The sequence below is a fragment of the Antechinus flavipes genome, chromosome 4 (assembly GCF_016432865.1).
Source record: "Antechinus flavipes isolate AdamAnt ecotype Samford, QLD, Australia chromosome 4, AdamAnt_v2, whole genome shotgun sequence".
Lineage (NCBI taxonomy): Eukaryota > Metazoa > Chordata > Mammalia > Dasyuromorphia > Dasyuridae > Antechinus > Antechinus flavipes.
In genome coordinates this window covers 161,405,674-161,424,367 of record NC_067401.1, presented here as the reverse complement: position 1 = coordinate 161,424,367, position 18,694 = coordinate 161,405,674, and the positions used below count along the sequence as shown (strand labels likewise).

At 35.7% G+C, this 18,694-nt stretch overlaps 2 protein-coding genes across 2 annotated transcripts in view; both read right to left on the bottom strand.

Annotated features, from left to right (window-relative positions):
- Nucleotides 1-2,175: 2,175 nt before the first annotated feature.
- LOC127561375 (WASP homolog-associated protein with actin, membranes and microtubules-like) lies at nucleotides 2,176-6,127 on the bottom strand. The gene is given in 3 exon segments (XM_051996641.1): nucleotides 2,176-3,009; nucleotides 3,012-3,657; nucleotides 6,083-6,127. Coding segments are annotated over 3 exon segments (1,494 nt in total). The 3' UTR covers nucleotides 2,176-2,206.
- A 7,305-nt stretch (nucleotides 6,128-13,432) lies between these two features.
- The window catches only part of PITPNC1 (phosphatidylinositol transfer protein cytoplasmic 1), a 361,819-nt gene continuing 356,557 nt past the window's right edge, over nucleotides 13,433-18,694 (bottom strand). Inside the window, exon 9 of the mRNA XM_051995262.1 lies at nucleotides 13,433-18,513. Within this exon, the coding sequence (XP_051851222.1) occupies nucleotides 18,200-18,513 (314 nt within the window). The 3' untranslated portion in view covers nucleotides 13,433-18,199. The remainder of the gene's footprint in view (nucleotides 18,514-18,694) is intronic.

The following is an 18,694-nucleotide window of genomic DNA, read 5'->3' as shown; positions in this document are numbered from 1 at the left end:
ACTTAGCCATCTACCTGTCCCACATTTGTCAATTTCTAACATATAAATATCAAAGTGAATATTTGACAATTGGCTTTTGAAGGTAATAGTAGTTCATTCTAGGACACCACTGGCCCAGAGACAATACATTATAAGTCAATGTCAAGAATCGGAGTGTCACAAATAAAGTTAGCTCAAACAATTGCAAGAATATCAAGTGCTCATGGGTAGGCCAAGCTAATATAATAAAAATGATAATTATATCTAAATTGATCTATTTATTCAATGTCATACCAATCAAACTACCACAAAGTTGCTTTATAAAACTAGAAAAAATAATAACAAAATTCACCTAGAAGAACAAAAACTCAAGAATTTCAAGGGAATTAATGAAAAAATGCAAATGAATATGGCCTAGCTGTACCAGACCTAAAACTGTATTACAAAGTGGAGATCATAAAAACCATTTGGTACAGCTAAGAAATAGAGTAGTTGATCAGTGGAATAGATTAGATTCCAAAGACACAATAGTCAATGACTATAGTAATCTACTGTTTGATAAACTCAAAGACTCCAGCTTTTGGGATAAGAACTATTTGACAAAAATTGCTGGGAGAATTGGAAAACAGTGTGGCAGAAACCAGACATCGATAAATATCTCACACCCTATATGAAGATAAGATCAAAATAGGTTCATGATTTAGACATAACTGGTGATACCATAAGCAAATTAGGAGAACAAGGGATAGCCTATCTGTTCAGATCTATGGAGAAGGAAGGAATTTATGGTCAAAGAACTAGAGAACATGATGAAATGCAAAATGGATAATTTTGACTACATTAAATTTAAAAAGTTTTTGCAAAAACAAAACTAAAGCAGCCAAGATTAGAAAGGAAGCAGAAAACTGGGGGAAAAACTTTACATCCAAGGGTTCTGATAAAGGCCTAATTTCTAAAATATATAGAGAATTAACTCATATTGGTAAGAATATGAACCATTTTTTAATTGATAAAAGGTCAAAGGATATGAACAGACAATTTTCAGATGAAGAAATTAAAGCCATTCTTAGTTATATAAAAAAATCACCATTAAGACAATTCTGAGATACCAGACATACCTCTTAGATTTGCTAAGATGATAGGAAAAGTTAATGATAAATGTTTCAGGGGATGTGGGACAAGTGAGACACTAATACATTGTTAGTGGAGTTGTGATCTAATCCAACTATTCTAGAGAGCAATTTGGAACTATGCCCAAAGAACTATCAAACTGCATACCCTTTGATCTAGCAGTGTTTCTACTGGGTCTCTATCCCAAAGAGATAAAAAAGAAAAGAACCCACATGTGCAAAAATGTTTGTGGCAGCCCTTTTTGTAGTGGCAAAAAACTGGAAACTGAGTGGATGCTCATTATTTGGGAAATGGCTAAATAAGTTATGATATATGAATATTATGGAATATTATTGGTCTATAAGAAACAATCAGCAGGATGATTTCAGAAAAACCTAGAGAGACTTACATGAACAGACGCTAAGTGAAGTGAGTAGAACCAAGAGAATATTGTATGCAGCAACAATAAGGTTATGTGATGATCAACTGTGTTGGACTTGGCTCTTTTCAATAATGAGGTGATTCTAATTCCAATAGACTTGTGATGGAGAGAGCCATTTGCATCCAGAAAGAGAACTATAGGGATTGAATGTATATCACAACTTTTTTTGTTGTTGTTGTTGTTTGCTTGCTTTTTTTCTTTCTCATTTTTTCCTTTTTAGATGTTTTTTCTTGTGAAGCATAATAAATGTGGAAATATGTTTAAAAGAATTGCACATGTTTAATCTATATTGGATTACTTGCTGCCTAGAGGAGGAGGATGGGAAGAAGAGAGGGAGAAAAATTTGGTTCTACAAGGTTCTACAAGGGTGAATGTTGAGAATATCCTTGTATGTGTTGTGAAAATAAAAAGCTATTATTTTTTTAAAATAATTTTTAAAAAGAATCTGAGTGTCAGCTAACAATAACCTGTCTCTTAAAGATTCCACTCCCTCAAAATTGGAATACTATGCAGCACTGATGGGGTTGTGAACTGATCCAATTATTTTGGAGACCAATTTGGAACTATGCTCAAAGAGCTACGAAACTCAGCATATCCTTTGATCTAGCAGTAGCACTACTAGGTCTGTATCTTGGAGATCATTAAACAAGGGGAAAGAACTTGTACAAAAAATTTTTATAGCACCTCTTTTTGTAGAAAAAGGGCCGGGTCATGGCGGAAGAGCTGCCTGACAATTAGTTGCTGGGACTTCTGCTTGAGCATCTTCATTTCTGAATCCTGGGAATCGTTTTGCTCTACTAGATCAGCAACTTTAAGTTCCTCAGGATTTTCAACAGCATCATAATACACAACTTCATCTTGTTTCTCTTTTATGAGTTGTCTGGTAGCATCTAACTCTGTAACAAGCAGCATCTCTTTAAACTTCAATATCTCAAGCTGAATGTCATACAATTCAAGTTGAACTTCATAATACTGCATTTCTAGTTCATCTATTATATCAATGTTTTTCTCTGCTTCAGAAAGATGTTCTACTTTTTTTTTAATTTCAACTCTTTTTCGATTCAAGCATAGTTCTTTGGCTCTTTTGTACTGTAGAGTTTCTCTTGCTAACATGAACTTCAGTTTTTCAAGTCTGGGAGCAGCTAAGGCCCAGGTAGCTTGGCCAAATCTCTTCTCATCCTGTTCCATCTGTTTTTTCATTCCAGCCAATGCATTTGCTGTTTCCTTAAAATAATTCACCGTGATGTCTTGAATAGATGTCACAGCTTCGTCAGCTTGTCTGGTCCATTCTCTGGCTTCTTTTTCCAATGCCTCTATTCTTCTAGGACCCAGTTCATGAAACTCCAAAGACTTTGAAATTTTTAACTTGTATAATGTTGCAAGCTCTCGCATATCCCTAAATGGTTGCAGCAAATATTCGTAGAAGTTTGTTGCCGCAGTAACTAATTCCTGGTAAGCTTTATCTTCTTCTTCATAACTTTCATTAAATCTATCATCTTGACAGAATTTTTATGCTCGTGAACAATCCGACAGAGCTGCTCCTTGGCCCGTGCCAAGTGCCGCTGCAGGGCCTTCTTCCGGAATTCATGCAGATTCTCGAAGTACTCCTCAATCGGCTCGGCGTCGGCGGGGAAAAGCAAGTCCAGCAGCATCTTGGCGCCGCACTTGTCGACCGCGTCGTCCAGGTAGAGCGCCAGCTGGTAGCATTGCTGCTTCAGCGCCTCCTCATCGGGCCGGGCGGCCGGAAAGAGCAGTGCCCACGGGCTCGAGCCGACCTCGGGGGGCAGCGCGGGAAACTCGGCCTCCAGCTGCGAGTTCGTGGCGGCCAGCACCCGATGCACGCACTGAAGTTCGGCCGTGGAAAAGAAACCGGCCCAGCTGAGCGGCCCGCATGTCTCCGCCTCCTCCTCCTCCCCCTCGGCCTGGGCGCCGCCGTCACCTGGGGCCGGGCCGAGGCCCTTGCGGCGCCGCTGCTGCTGCTGCAGGGTTCGGTTATGACAGGTCACGGCGAACTTAGCCTCGGACTCCTTCCCAGCCACTAAAAAGCAGAGATTGGGCCGCTCAGACTCCGAGAATAGGTTCTCCTTGACTGCCACCCAGTCCTCCAGGCTGTCAGGCCTGTCAGACTTCCAAAGAAGTGGAAGTAGAGGGGATGCCCATCAATTGGGGAATAACTGAAGAAGTTGTGGTATATAAATATAATGGAATGCTATTGTTGTTTAAGAAATGGTGAGCAACAATTTCAGAAAAGCCTGAAAAGACTTAAATGAATTGATAGTGAGTCAAATGAGCACAACCAGGAAAACACTGTATACAGTAACAAGAAGATTATGTGATTATCAACTATGATAAATTTAGCTAATCTCAGCAATGTAATGCTCTAAGGAATTTACAATGGAAAATGCTCTCCACACACAGAGAAAGAACTCTGTAGTCTCAATGAAGATGGTTTTTGGTTTTTTGTTTGTTTTTCTTTCTTATGATTTTCCCCTTTTTTTCTAAGTCTATGGAAATGTGTTTAATATGATTGTACATAAATAATCTATATCAGATTGCTTGCTGTTTTGGGGAGGGGAAAAATAAGGAAGGGAGAAAAATTTGGAACTCAAAATCTTACACAGATAAGTTTGGGGGACAGCTAGATGGTACAGTAGATAGAACACTAGCACTGGAACAGGAGGACTCGAATTCAAATGTGACCTCAAAAATACTTTCTAGCTGAGTGACTCTTGGGAAGTCACTTAACCTCAATTCCCGCAAAGGAAAAAAAAGGGGGGGAGGGGGGGAGATTAGATTTTGATAGAAAATGCTATTCAAATCCAGAGAAAGAACTATGGAATCTGAATGTAGATCAAAGCATGCTATTTTTCCTTTTTTTGTTTTTTTTTCTCTCATGATTTTTCCTTTTGTTCTGGTTCTTCTTTTACAACACGACTAATATGGAAATATGTTTAATATGATTGTATATATAAAACCTATATCAAATTGCTTGCCATCTTGGGGAGAGGAAAGTGAAAGGAGGGAGAAAAAAATAGAAGTGAAAATCTTATAAATCTTAAATGATGAAAACATGTAATTAGAAAAAATAAAATGCTATTGAGAGAAATAAACAAAAAATCCATTAATCCCTCCCTTCCTAAAAAAATTAAATTAAAAAAAAAGATGAATGTTGAAAGCTATCTTTATACAAGTGAGAAAAAACAAAATACTATTTAAAAAGGGAAAAAAGATTCTATTCCCTCTTTCTTAAAGAAACAGTAATAATATCCAACTCCCAAGGAAGGGGCTATGGAAGCTGAGGTTGTACTAATGTTTAAAAGACTGGCATAAGGCACAGAGAACAGATGTTTTCTGCTCTTATTTCTCTTCCACCTCAGATAGCAAATGATAGAAATTTGTAGAGAAGCAGATTTAGACCTTATTTAAAGAAAAACTTCCTAACAATTAGAGCAGTCCAAAAGTGAAATGGACTGCCTCAGAGGCAAAAGTGGATTCCATCTAACTGGAAATCATCAAACAAAGGTTGAATGAACTCCTGCCAGTTTTAAAGCAAACAGAATTCTATGGTTCAGATCTCTGAGGTCTTTTCCAACTAACTCTAATTCCTACTGCATCATTACATTTTCCCTCCCTCCTTTCCTTCCTTCTTTCCTTCTTTCCTTCCTTCCTTCCTTCCTTCCTTCCTTCCTTCCTTCCTTCCTTCCTTCCTTTCATTAGGCAGTTGGAGTTTAGTGACTTGCCTAGTCACATAGCTACTAAGTGCCATCACATAGCGACTAAGTGTTTGAGGTCAAATTTGAACTCAGATCCTCCTCCTTCAGGGTCAGTACTCTATTTACTGCGTCATCCTTGCATTTACATTTCAGAAATAAGACAATCTACAAACCCAAACATGATTTATTGTTTTGTTGATTATCTAGACTCACAAAAGTATTAATAATGCAGATTAAACTTAGGTGTACATACATTCCTTTCCCTGCTTTCACCATTATCAAATATTTACCAGCACACCCCTATATTGCTCTAAAAATTAGTTACTTGTACTCAGCAGGAGTACAGTAGAAGACTTAAGAAATGAAGATATTACCAGACTGAAGATCTGGTGATTGAAGACTGATAATGATGATAACTGACGTTTCTATAGCACTTTAAAGTTTATAAAATGCTTTATATCCCCATCTCATTTAAATCTCACCACCCCTGTTTCTAAATCTGAGATTTTTATCTCCAATTTATCCTTATTAGCCAATATTTGGAGTTTTAAAGTTTGCAGAGCACTTAAAGGTCATTTATCTCATTTGATTCTCCTAACATCCCTAGGATACTATCATTATCCCCATTATAGAGATGAACAAACTGAGGCCCAAAGATATAATGACTTGCCTAGAATCATAAAGCTAATAGCTGGAGGTATGAATTCTGAGGCTGGTTAAATGTCTGCGACTGGATTTGAATTGATTTTCCTGACACCAGTCCTGATGCTCTATCCACTTTACAATAATTGTTAAACATATTTAATATCAAAGAAGCTTGCAACATATCTCAGAATACCTGAAGCTGAGGTCCAGGATGAATTGTACCAGTTGGGGCTACCATTTCCGAAGTGAGATTAGTTACTGATTTCCACCTGATCCTGAGTATCCTTCAATAAATACCTCAAGGCTTAGAAGTGTAAATCTATCTTGTCATTCCCAGCACCATGTTATTCAAACCCAAGCTGGCTAGGTCATTAGGCTAATAAAATTATTCAATAAAGACAGTAGATACCATCTGTACCAAAAATTCACATTCCAAAATTAGTGAGGATAATCCTGAAACAAGAACATTTTATGTTCTTCCCTGCTTTATTTTCTTTCCCTTATTTCTCAATACTCTAGTGAAAGCAGAAAGCCAGGGCCAGGCAGGCACCTTGCATCAAACTGCATCAACATCAGTGGTTCCCCCAACTGCAACTCTTACTCAGAATTCTCCTGCCAAACACACTTTCAGCCACATTCAAGGAGCAGGAAGAAATGATCAAGTCTCTGCATTTCTGAATCTTACCCTGCAAAAATATCCTTTTAAGACTGTGAGCTTTACATTGAAAAACTTACATGAACTGATGCTAAAGTGAGTAGAACCAAGAAAACATTGCAGACAGTAACAAAATTATGTGATGATCAATTGTAATGGAGTTGGCTCTTTTTAACAATGAGGTGATTCTAGGAAATTTCAATAGACTTATGATGGAAAATGCCATTTGTATCCAGAGAGAAAACTATGGAAATTGAATGTGGATCAAAGAACAGTATTTCCCCTTTTTGTTGCTGTTATTGTTTCCTTTTTTTCTTTCTTGTGTTTTTTCCCCTTTTAATCTGATTTTTCTTGTGCAGTACGACAAATATAGAAATACATTTAGAAGAATTGCCCATGTTTAACCTATATCAGAGGTTTTGTGAAGGTGAATATTGAAAACTATCTTTGTATGTATCTGGAAAAATAAAATAGAATTAAAAGAAGAAAAAAAATATGAGCTTTACCTGGAAAAACTTACTCATCCTAGTTTTCTTTTTTTTGTTGATGGTGCTTTCCTTCACTTTTCCCAAGATAATTATTTTCTCCCCTATTACTAGTGAGCTTTGTATCTTCCAGAGTTTTGTCCATGAACTTCCCAGCCTGAACACCACTGGCTATCTAATCTTAAAATTTAACCCTCCCTGGATGCTGCAGCCACCATCAAGTCTTCTCTCCTCAATCTGGACTCAGCTAGACAGGACCAGCTCTATACCTCTTTTCAGCCTGAAGCAGCTCCAGAAGAAAATGACCTCCAAATCTTTGCTAAACTGATGCTGAGTGAAACAAGCAGAACCAGGAAAATATTGTACACAGCAACAGCAAGGTTGTGTGATCAACTATGATAGACTTAGTTCTTCTCAACATTTCAATGATCTAAGCTAATTTCAATAAACTTTGGATGGAAAGTGCTATCCGAATCCAGAGAGAATTATGGAGACTGAATGTGGATTGAAGCATACGAGTTTCCCCGCTTCTGTTATTTTCCCCCTTTCCTTGGTTTTCCCTTTTTGTTCTGATTTTTTATCTCCCAATATGATTCATATGGAAATGTGTAAAAAATGAATGTATATGTAAACCTAAATTTTTTTAATTACAATTTTTTTTAAAAATTAAAAAAAAAAGGAATTTTGAGCTTTATTCTTCTACCATACACTATTGCTCTCATGAATAATCTCACACTACCAGTTTCTCTCCTTATGCCTGTATTTATCAATTACACATTATCCTAAAACCATTCCCAATCTCATAATCCTGCCTAGCCTATTGCTATACTTCCAGTATGCCCTTTGGAATTTTTTTTTGTGTGTTTTATAATGAATAAAGTTCCCTTAATTCTGGATTTTTCTTTTATATGCTTTATCTACTAATCTTCACTGAGCCCTCCCTCTTCCTTGACAATATTTTACCCTAATCATCCTACCACTGACAGTACTTAGAAAATCACAAACTAAATTGTGTATTTTTTATGTTATTTTGTATACATTTCCCAATTTCATTTTAGCTTATTTTGGGCCACACTGTAAGGTTTTGAAGGATTTGAGTTCAGAATTCTATACCTCTGCTAATAGACTACAAGCGCCTGTCATTCCATTTCTCTCCATTTCTTGCCTCTCCTAACTCCATTGTTCACCTTTATTGAAACCTCCAATCATTCCACTCCTCTGCTTTCTCAGGCTATTCCTATATATGAACTGATTTAATTTTTTTCTATTCCTAATCTCAAAACTATAACTATTTAAACTCTCTAATCCTCTGCTCTTGAAACCCTATTACCCTGGTCCTATTGTTGCTCATTTTATGCCAAATCTCTGCCTCTATTACTACTACTGCTCAGGAATCATGAAACGCAGCTGAAAGAACTCATATATGACAAGATACATTTTAAATCTATATTTTCCAACTTTGACTGGGCCTTTGCCTCAATGTATTCCTTTTATTCATCCCTAATTCTCTCTCTCATTTCCTCAAGTCTAGACCTTCTCTTACCTTATCAATTTTTTTCTGCCTTCCTTTCCCTTCTTTCTCTCATCAGAGCACTTACTGAGACAACTAGGACCTTTTCTCTCATGTCATCTCAAAATCTTTTGACATCATTCCCTTATCCCCACTCTACCCTACTCTCCTTTTCCTCAGTCTTTGACAATTAGGTAGCCCTTCTTTTTGTCAAGGCCACCTTTTCTATATATATCTTCATACTATTCCCTTCCATCTTTTCTACCACATTGTAATCTTAATCTTCTCCTTCTCTAAACTTCACCTTTTCTCTAATTGTTGGTTCCTTTCCTAATTTCTTAAAATCTTTCCAAGCCTTATTTTTTTCCCCCTGGTTAATATTATTTTATTTTTTCTATTACACATAAAGAGGTTTTGTTAAGGTGTGGGAATAGGGGGAGAGATCCCCTCTATTTGGAGACACAGGTCCAATGTGAAAGAATTCGCAAATCCTGAAATCTGTGGAAAAAACGGATTTTTATTGTTCACTAAGAAGGCTTTCTTAGAGGGCAAAACTTTTTATTAGACGTTTGGGAAAGATGTATTTAACAGACCCCTGGTTATATGGGCAAATGTTGGCCTGGGGCTGGGAGCTGTCTGGGCTAATCAATAAAGGACCATTAGACAGAGCTCTCCAATTGAATAAAATCATTTTGAACCCAGAGTCTGGGAACCCCCTGAAGGGGATCCGAGCCATCCCCAAAAGATTTCAGTTTCAATGGAGGGTGATTTGACCAAGGTCTCCAATTGAATGAAATCTTAACTTGGGAGTTTTGCAGGCTCTTCCCAAAGGAGAGTCTGAGACCCCGAATCACCATTCTTTATAGATTAAAGGGGATACAGTTTCAGAGTTCACTCTCACCAGTTTCAACATTCATTTTTCTAAAATTATGAATTCCAAATCTTTTTCTCCTTCCCTCATCTCCCCCTTCCCCAAGATTCCCCTCTATGCACAATCATTTCTTATCATATTTCTATATTAGTCAAGTTGGGAAAGAAAAATCAGAACAAAAGAAAAAATTACTAGAAAGAAAACAAACCCAAAAATGTGGAATAGGACCAAGTCTCCCTTATTCTTAAAAAAAAAAAAAAAAACTCCTCCAATAGACTCTGCCATCCCCTCAAACTATTGTCTTATCTTTCCTCTACTATTCCAAACTCCTCAAAAAAGTTGTCTGTGCTTGATTTCATTTTCTCTTCTCTCCCTCGTCAGCCCTTTGCAATTAGGATTTCTACTTTGTCCTTTGAGGCTGCTTTCTCTGAAGTTATCAATCATCTTTTTATTCCCAAATCTAATGTTCATTTCTTAATCTTCATTTGTGTCTGACAGTTCCCTCTTCTCTAAGCCCCATTCCTTCTCTTCTTTTTCTGTACTCTCACAGCAGCCTTATCACTTTCAAAGGATTTGGAATCCATCAGGGTTGATAAAAATTGCTATTTCTTAGCTGTGTGACTCTGGGCAAGTCACTTAATCCCAATTGCCTCAGCAAAAATAAAGGCTAGAAACTGGAAAATGAATGGATGCCCATCAATTGGAAAATGGCTGGGTAAATTGTGGTATATAAATGTTATGGAATATTATTGCTCTGTAAGGAATGACCAGCAGGATGAATACAGAGAGGCTTGGAGAGACCTACATGGACTGATGCTAAGTGAGATGAGCAGAACCAGGAGATCATTATACACTTCGACAACGATACTGTATGAGGATGTATTCTGATGGAAGTTGATTTCTATGACAAAGAGACCTAACTGAGTTTCAATGGATAAATGATGGACAGAAACAGCTACACCCAAAGAAGGAACACTGGGAAACGAATGTGAACTATTTGCATTTTTGATTTTCTTCCTGAGTTATTTTTATCTTCTGAATCCAATTCTCCCTGTGCAACAGGAGAACTATTCGGTTCTGCAAATATGTATTGTATCTAGGATATACTGCAACATATTTAACATTTATAGGACTGCTTGCCATCTTGGGGGGGGTGGGGTGGAAGGAGGGAGGGGAAAAATCGGAACAGAAGTAAGTGCAAGGGATAATGCTGTAAAAAATTACCCTGGCATGGATTCTGTCAATACAAAGTTATTATTAAATAAAATAAAATTTAAATAAATAAAAAATAAATATCTATTTCTACTTCCATAACTTTAACATCAGATCCTTTTGATCTATCTTCTCTAGAAGCCTTAATTTAAGGTTGTCTAATTACCTTATTGGGACTCCAATATCCTTTATCCATTCTACCTTTTCACCTAGTTGGGTGGGACTAAGATCAGGCTTTGTCTAATATCTAATCTCTATATATCTAATATCTAACCTTTGATTTAGAATTCGGGAAAGAAGAAACCATTTTGGCCTCAATTTAGTTCTTAAAAAAGGCCCTCCCATGGTCAAATCTCTGGAGCTATTCCACCTGAGGATGACCCATTCTGGTGGCATTCCTTCCTTTGCTCAAATAATTTCTCCTTTACTTGCACAGAGACTAGGAAACTTACCCTGAATCTTGTGTCCTTCAGTTATCCTCCTTTACCCCCATCAACTCATAATTGGAATTAGTGAGGACACCCCTTTTTCTTATATAGCTACCATCTTAAATTCGTACCCTTATCACTTCTCACCAAAATTATTGCTACAATCTCCTAATTGGTCTCTGTCTCTAGTCTTCTCTCACTTCACCCCAGGCTCCACAATGCTTCCAAAGTGATTTTCCTTAAGGATAGATCTGACAATATCACTTAGTCTCTCTACTCATTTTACTCCAATGGGCCATTGTTATTATTTTCAGTCACTTTGGGCCTGGGAGAGAGAAAATCTCATCTCCTTCATAAGCAATTTCCTCTCAGGAGCTTAGCTGGAATCTTTTTACCATTAGCATGACTAGCTGCTAGTATGAGTAATTTTCAGCTGGTTTGCTGTAGGTCCAGGGTACATCTGGTTCTTCTAGTCACAAGATATTTTCTTTGCTGTGTTGTCTATCATAAAATGCTTTCTTTCTTTCTTTTTTTGGCTAGGCAATGGGGTTAAGTGACTTGCCCAGGATCACACAGCTGATGCTAAATCTGAACTCTTCCTGACTCCAGGATCAATGCTCCACATAACTGCCCCTATCATAAAGAATAAGATCATTGTGAATGAGGATTGCTCCATTTTGTATTTTTAACCAGCCTAAATCACAGTACCTGGTACATACTGGGTATCTAATAGTTGATTGGTTTCCATACAATACAGAAATAACTTATAATTGCTTACACCATGATTTCTTAGCCCAGTGTTTGTGATCTTTTAAAAAATATATACTTTGATTACTATATTACAATATTATTGGTTTTCTTTGTAAATGCATATATTTTATTTTGTGTGTTTAAAAATATTGTTCAGAGAAGTGTCCATGATAGAAGAATGGTAAGAACTTTTGAACTAGATACCAATAAAAATTATTTTGGTATACTAATTTGGCAAATTCTAAGGAAATTCCAGAAAATATTCCAAAAAATAGTCATCTGAATAGGATAGAAAGAAGCCCAAGATTATCTCTATGTGTTCATACTACTCTGAATGTTGTAAAAGACAATTTTAAAAAACTAATGAACATGGAGTAGCTAGGTGACACAGTGGATAGAGCACCAGCCCTGAAGTCAGGAGGACCTGAGTTCAAATTTGATCTCAGACACTTAACACTTTCTAGCTATGTGACCCTGGGCAAGTCATTTAATCTCAATTGCCTCAGCAAAACAAACAAACAAACAGAAAACACCTATTGACCTGGGCATTAACTCTACTACAAATTGTAGGTATAGCATAATTCAGAATGGACATTTATCATACACTAATTATATTCCTTGGGTATTTAAGTGTACAAAATGGAATCCAAGTGTTACTAATAGATAGCTGACTCTGCATATTAGAACACAAAGAATCCTTTGGAACATAATTTTTTTTAAAATTTGAGTGAGAATAGAACCAATGATCAGATTTGACTCTGAAACATTATAGTCCAATATCCATCATTCAAGTTAATGAAGGAAAGCATAAATAATTTACATTTATTTGCCTTTGGAATATTTTTATGTTTGAATATGATTATTTATTTAATCAAATAATGTACTATGTGTAAAAATTAGTTTAGGAGAAACTGAGAAACTATTCAGTTTCTTTATTGTATCCCATTCCTTGGCCACTCCAATCTAAGAATAAATACTTTATTCTTGGACTAAAGCAAAATACCAATTAAGGTAGAGTCATTCTGTTTTCAAACTTCATCAGAAAAAAAGGCTGGTTAAAGAATGTTTGCATTTCAAAGAGCTTCCCTTCTGGGCTTCAACCTGTAATTTATTTTTATAAAAGTTCTATTAATTCCTTTTGATTTTATACCAGTTATTTCCTAACACATATCTTTCTATCCTCCCTTCTCAGCATTATAACAAAGAAGAACAATTAAACATAACAGAAGAACAGAAACTGAAAATGCAACATTTTCACCTCCCATAGGCCCCATTCTCCTCAGTTGAGAGGAGGGAATTTGTTACACCATTTGTCTTTTGGGATCAATAATAGTGGGACCAAAACATAATACCAATAATTGTTATGTTGTATTATAAATAAGAACAAACACCTCTCATTGAGATATTGGTCAATAAGCCAATAAGAACAGCAGTCATCTTCAAACTACCTAAAAGCAAAGATTCTTTGTTTTGGACAAACTTTAATTACAATTCCATCTTTCCTGGCTGCTTGCAACTTCAGAGCAGGTAAAAGTCCTGAATTTAGTGTGTCAAAATTCACAAATGCCAACTTTTTTTAGGGGGTGGTGTGGGGGAATTGCTCAGAAAGAGAAAGGAATCCACACTTGTAAAGAAGATTGCTTAGTAGTTTATTTACAACAGAATGTAAGAAAAAGTAAGTTATTAACAATAATAAATAACTAGGGGAAAAAACATAAAAACAGTCATAAGATGACACAAAAGGATGGCATAGGTGTGGGAATCAAATTCATTTACTCTGCTTTGTATTTTGTAACACTGTGCATTCCTCAACTTGGTCCTTCAGCAGTGGCAGTAGGATTGACTAACTTAATCAAAACCCCAAATCTAAAATGTAAACAGCAGATATTACAGGACATTTGAATTTACATAGAGCTGTCATCAGAATTGAAAAACTGCAACCAATCTGTTGTTTGGAATATACACAAACTGGAGACATAATTCAACAAACATGCTTTTCATTTAAAGCAAAAACATTTGAGTTTAGCATAAAGCATCTGTTAACATAAACAGTGAAATTACATTTTAATAATGGCATCTGAAAAGTTAACATTTACTTTCTCTTACTATGCTATATCCTAAAAGCTCATACATTTGTATTTTAAATGCAAACTTAAAACAAAAGAAAAACAAAAACCCCCAAACCTAGCATGAGTGATCTGATACAGTTTAGTTTTAGCAGAGTGTGTGCCAGTGGCCCCAACATTTATTTTCTTCCTAGACTGTCATCACTGGACAGCTATTTTTCCTTTAAATCTGAACTGTTCTGTTCCAAAAGGCATGATACTGTTTCCTCCACCTGGTCTATAAATTATAAAAATGAATCCGGATCTTAGGTAATTCCTCTTTTTTAATGGGCTTTGTGATTTGATTCAAATTATCTGGTTGTTTTCTAAACCAATATGCTAGTGACCTGAACCATGATTGATATTAGGGTATGAAAAAAACAGGAAGTTCCTTCATTTAATTTGAACTTCATTAAAATATTGAAATAATTAGCTTTTAACTAAACAGGAAAAAAATTCCTGGGAGTTTCTGAATAAATTGTGTTATTAATCAATTGCAATCTCTTAAAAGGAAATCAGAGAATTAGGATTTTGAATCTTAGTCCCCAACTTCAACAATCATGTTGGCTAGAGTGATATTTCACATGAAATGTTGCTAATGAATACTTTAATTAAATGTGTGAATCACTAGTTCCCCCACAAATTGACTTAATACCACAAAAGAAGATTTTCCATATTAATACACCATCAAAAGCACATGAAATTGAATCACTGTATTGGTCATAAAGAAAGTGGTGATAGCCAACAGTTTTCTTTCACAGGCCACATTTCTGTCACCATTATTCCATTTCTCAAGAGATCAGTAAAAAAGAGATGTCCCTATTTTCTGAATGAAAGAAAAATGCATTGGGATTTGGGGCTGCTGATGAGATAGCTGTAAAAATACACAGATGTCTTCCTAGGAAAGCAAAGTAAGCAGTAAGATGCTTATACTTACAATGGATAGGAAATTTGGAAGTGTTACTATGATGACCCAAAAAGGGAGGTTAAATGACATTTTCATGATCTTCACCAGCATCAGGGAAGAAGAAAGGGTAAATGAATGTGCTTTAATCATGGATCTTTTACTTTAGTTCAGCTATTAGTGACTTAAAACCGGTAGTGTGGGATTTGGTATACTCTCTCTATATACATGTATCATACAATTTTGGTGAAAAAGCTGAAGATTACTATTTTGTATACAGAGGCACTGAGTAAAGAATCCTATTTTTTTCCCCAAACATGCTTAGTGAATTCAAGCTACTGCTTGCTTTTTCTTTCTAAATTTCCAACATACAGCCATTTAATTTTCATTTTTATGAGAAATGCAACTGTTTACATATATGTATATATATATATAATATCACACAATCCTATAGCATATAGCAAAATCCTATTGCAAATTCATTTATGGAGTTGGTGAAATGACACATTTTAAGACATAGGTATATAAAATATTGAAGTTGTTTTATGTCTCATGGTAATGATTTAGGTTATATATTCAAAGCAGCCAAAGGAATATTTGCATTTCCTCTCCCCTTTTTTAATATATAGGTGCCATTCCTAGACAGGGGAAAAAAAAAGTGTGAAGACTTGAAGACATTTAATGTATCAGTTAAGTATTAAACTACCTAAGGGTAGCATTACATTTGATTTCTGGCTATGGAAGAAATAAAAATCATGTGAAAAAAAAACAAAACAAAACCTTAACATAGGTTCCTAAAGCACACAGAATTGTTGACCTCAAGAACAAAGGCTGTTTTGTAAAATTTGACAATGGTTATGATAAAAAAAAAAAAACATATAGTAGATATGTATGACCAAGATAAAAGAAATAAATTCATGCTAACCCATATTGAATAATTTATTTCTGCCCTCCTTCAATCTCTCTCTGGTTTTGGCTTGTAAACAAGTACACTCAACATTTCATTATCTGTTGCCAATGGATTTTATGTTCCCGTTTCTAAAATTACACTCATCAGATTCAGACATTTATTTTATCTTCTGCAAGGGGTGTGCTGGTAAATGTTTTAACCATCAGCTCTCAGGGGAAAAAAGAATGTATGGGAACAAACTTTTTTATGCTTTTAATTTTAATCAGCATTATTAATTTTTTAAAGTCTAAACAACAAAATGATCAACTAGGCCCTGATTTGTAGTACTTGACGGTTTCTGAGGTGTGAATGAATCTTTACTTTAAATTTTCTGTAAATTTAACAATTTAACAATACTTGCTAGAGCAGGTATGAGCTGGCTCTAGCACACCCCTCCTATGGAGATATTCAGAATTTCTAGGGGTTTGAAAGAAAACTTTCCACAAGCAAATATCATGCGGCTGTACCATGCTAGGAAGATGCTTTATTATAAACATCATCACTCTCAGGGAAAAGATGATTCAGCAACTAAAACTATTCACAACTGTTTAATTCTTTAAACTAACTGGAAGGTTAGTGCATTTTGCTCTACTTTCTTTCAATCAATAGTTAAAGAAATGAATCTAACATTAATTTGCATCTGGAAGTAACAACTGTATATTATAAGGATGTAACTATCAGCAAGAGACTAGTTGAATATTGTGGATAAGTGACAGAAGGGAAAAGGCCTGGACTTTAGATAAGGTTAATTACAATACCTTCCCTTAGTCTTTTTGTCTGGGAAGTCCTGGTCTGGGGGAAGGCCCCTTTCCTGAGCTAAAAAGATCATAATTGGGGTGTTGCCTGGGGATCTTTTGGATCACCCTCATTTAGAGGTTAAGTATAAATTCTGAGATTCTCTTTTTTTTTTCTCCTGAGTTTCAAGGCAGTGAGGTGTGAAATCAAATAGATTGGGTCCAGTGATTCATTCGAATTCTCTTGCTATCTTCCCTTAGTGCTTATACTTCTAGTTCAATTCTAGCCCCACCTGACTTTAATCAAGGAAAATTTGGCAAAATCTCATCTATTTTTATTTCTAGGGAAAGAGGGGGAGATATAGAGCATTTATTAAGCACCTACTATGTATTAGGCACTGTGCTAAGTACTTTACAGATATAACCTTATTTGTTTCTACTCTTTAATTTGCAAGTAGGGGGTCAGTGATTCCATCCATGCCTTCTATCCTGTCAGTAATAACAGAAAACATTCTCCCCTACTTTTCTCTTGCTGTTCCACTTGGCTCCAGTGACATGTCATTTATGACCTCAAGGAAAAATACTGAGAATGATAGTTTTATAAGGTTCAGGAATGGAGAAGAGGTCTCAGGGAAGATTAGCTATTATCAAGAACCCACAATAGAACAAAATGGGAGGCAGAAAATAACCCTCCAAAAGGTGTTTTTTAGGATTCTCTTATGGGACTTTATTGATATATTACCCTCTAAATTTCTGATAAAACCCTATTGACACAATCCATATCAATTCCATTCTACTAATATGAAATTCTGACATTGTCAGGGGGTAACTAGAGTCCAAAAGTTAGCAGATAGAAATTTTAGAGATACATAGGTTTGTTTCACTGAAGCCTTCTAATTCCTAAATCATGCAGTCTGTTAAGGGTTCTCTCATTCAAGCAATAGTTAGAGGTGGAGGCCATAAGAGAGCAGAAGGGAAAGTTATTAAAAGGTAGAAACAAGTGGAATATTTTTCATTACAAATTCTGTGTAAGGTATAAATAGAATTAATGGCCATAAAGTCAATTATCAATAATTGCACTTGGAGCCTTGGTATGTTAATCCTTTTTTTTTTTTTTTTTTTTTTTTTTTTTTTTTTAAGTTTAAAGAATTAAGTAGGCCCCAAATCCTGAGTCAGATTAAACAAAATATGAATCTGAACAATCACTATGGGTGTTCAAGTATTGGTGATAATCAGTTCAAAGTTTAACAATTAAGTATGTCAAGCCTGAGACTATTCAATATATATTTTTTAGAAATTCAGGTTTAATGGGAAGAAGATGGACTTTTGTCCTTTTCACTGAATATTCATTTATTTATCCTTGGAATCCTTACCAATTTAATCACATATTAACATCAGAGTCTATTTCCTGGCTTATAATTATTAAAACAGAAGCTTCCTTTTATCCTTTGCAATTTATCTTCAGACTATTTCCTGACATGTACTATGAATGCTGTATGGTGTACTTTAGAATTCAGATTATATATGGAATTACATAATCACATGCATGCTTTTTGAGAGATCTGAAGAAACAAGTCTGAGTAACAAAGTAGTTTTTCTCTATCAGAAGAACCCTAAAAAACAAACATAAAATCCCAAAATAAAACCAACAAAACCCCACCAAGAAAGAAAATAAAAACCCAAAAAACCATGAAATTTTATTCATTATTACTCTTGGGGCTGACATGGCTTGTCTGAAGAATGTACACCAGGTAAATCTAGTGTAGATTTTTTCTCAGGGTCTGGAAGGGTGAGAGTTTCTGGGGCAGATTTTTTTCGAGGTCGATCTTTGGGAACTGCCAAGAATTCGGGAGGGTCTGTGGAGAGAGGTGTAGATGGAGCACTAGAAGGAGCAGTGCGGATTGCAGAAGGCAGCAGGGAAATGCTGGAGATAGAAATTGAAGGTGGGAAAACTCCAATTTTCTTGTTGGTAGCTTCCTGAGTTGCTCTTTCAAACTCTCGGACTTCATCCATTGTCATGTCTTCAATTTAAAAAAAAAAAAGGTAAACACAATTAGTTGGTTATTAGATGAACCTTCTATTCATTGTACCCACTTCAAAGGTAAATCTGTAACCTCCATTTTAATGGGATCTATCAATATCTTTCCAGATTGAAAGTCAAGAGAGACAAAGCCTCCCCTAAATATCAGCTGCTCAGGTTTT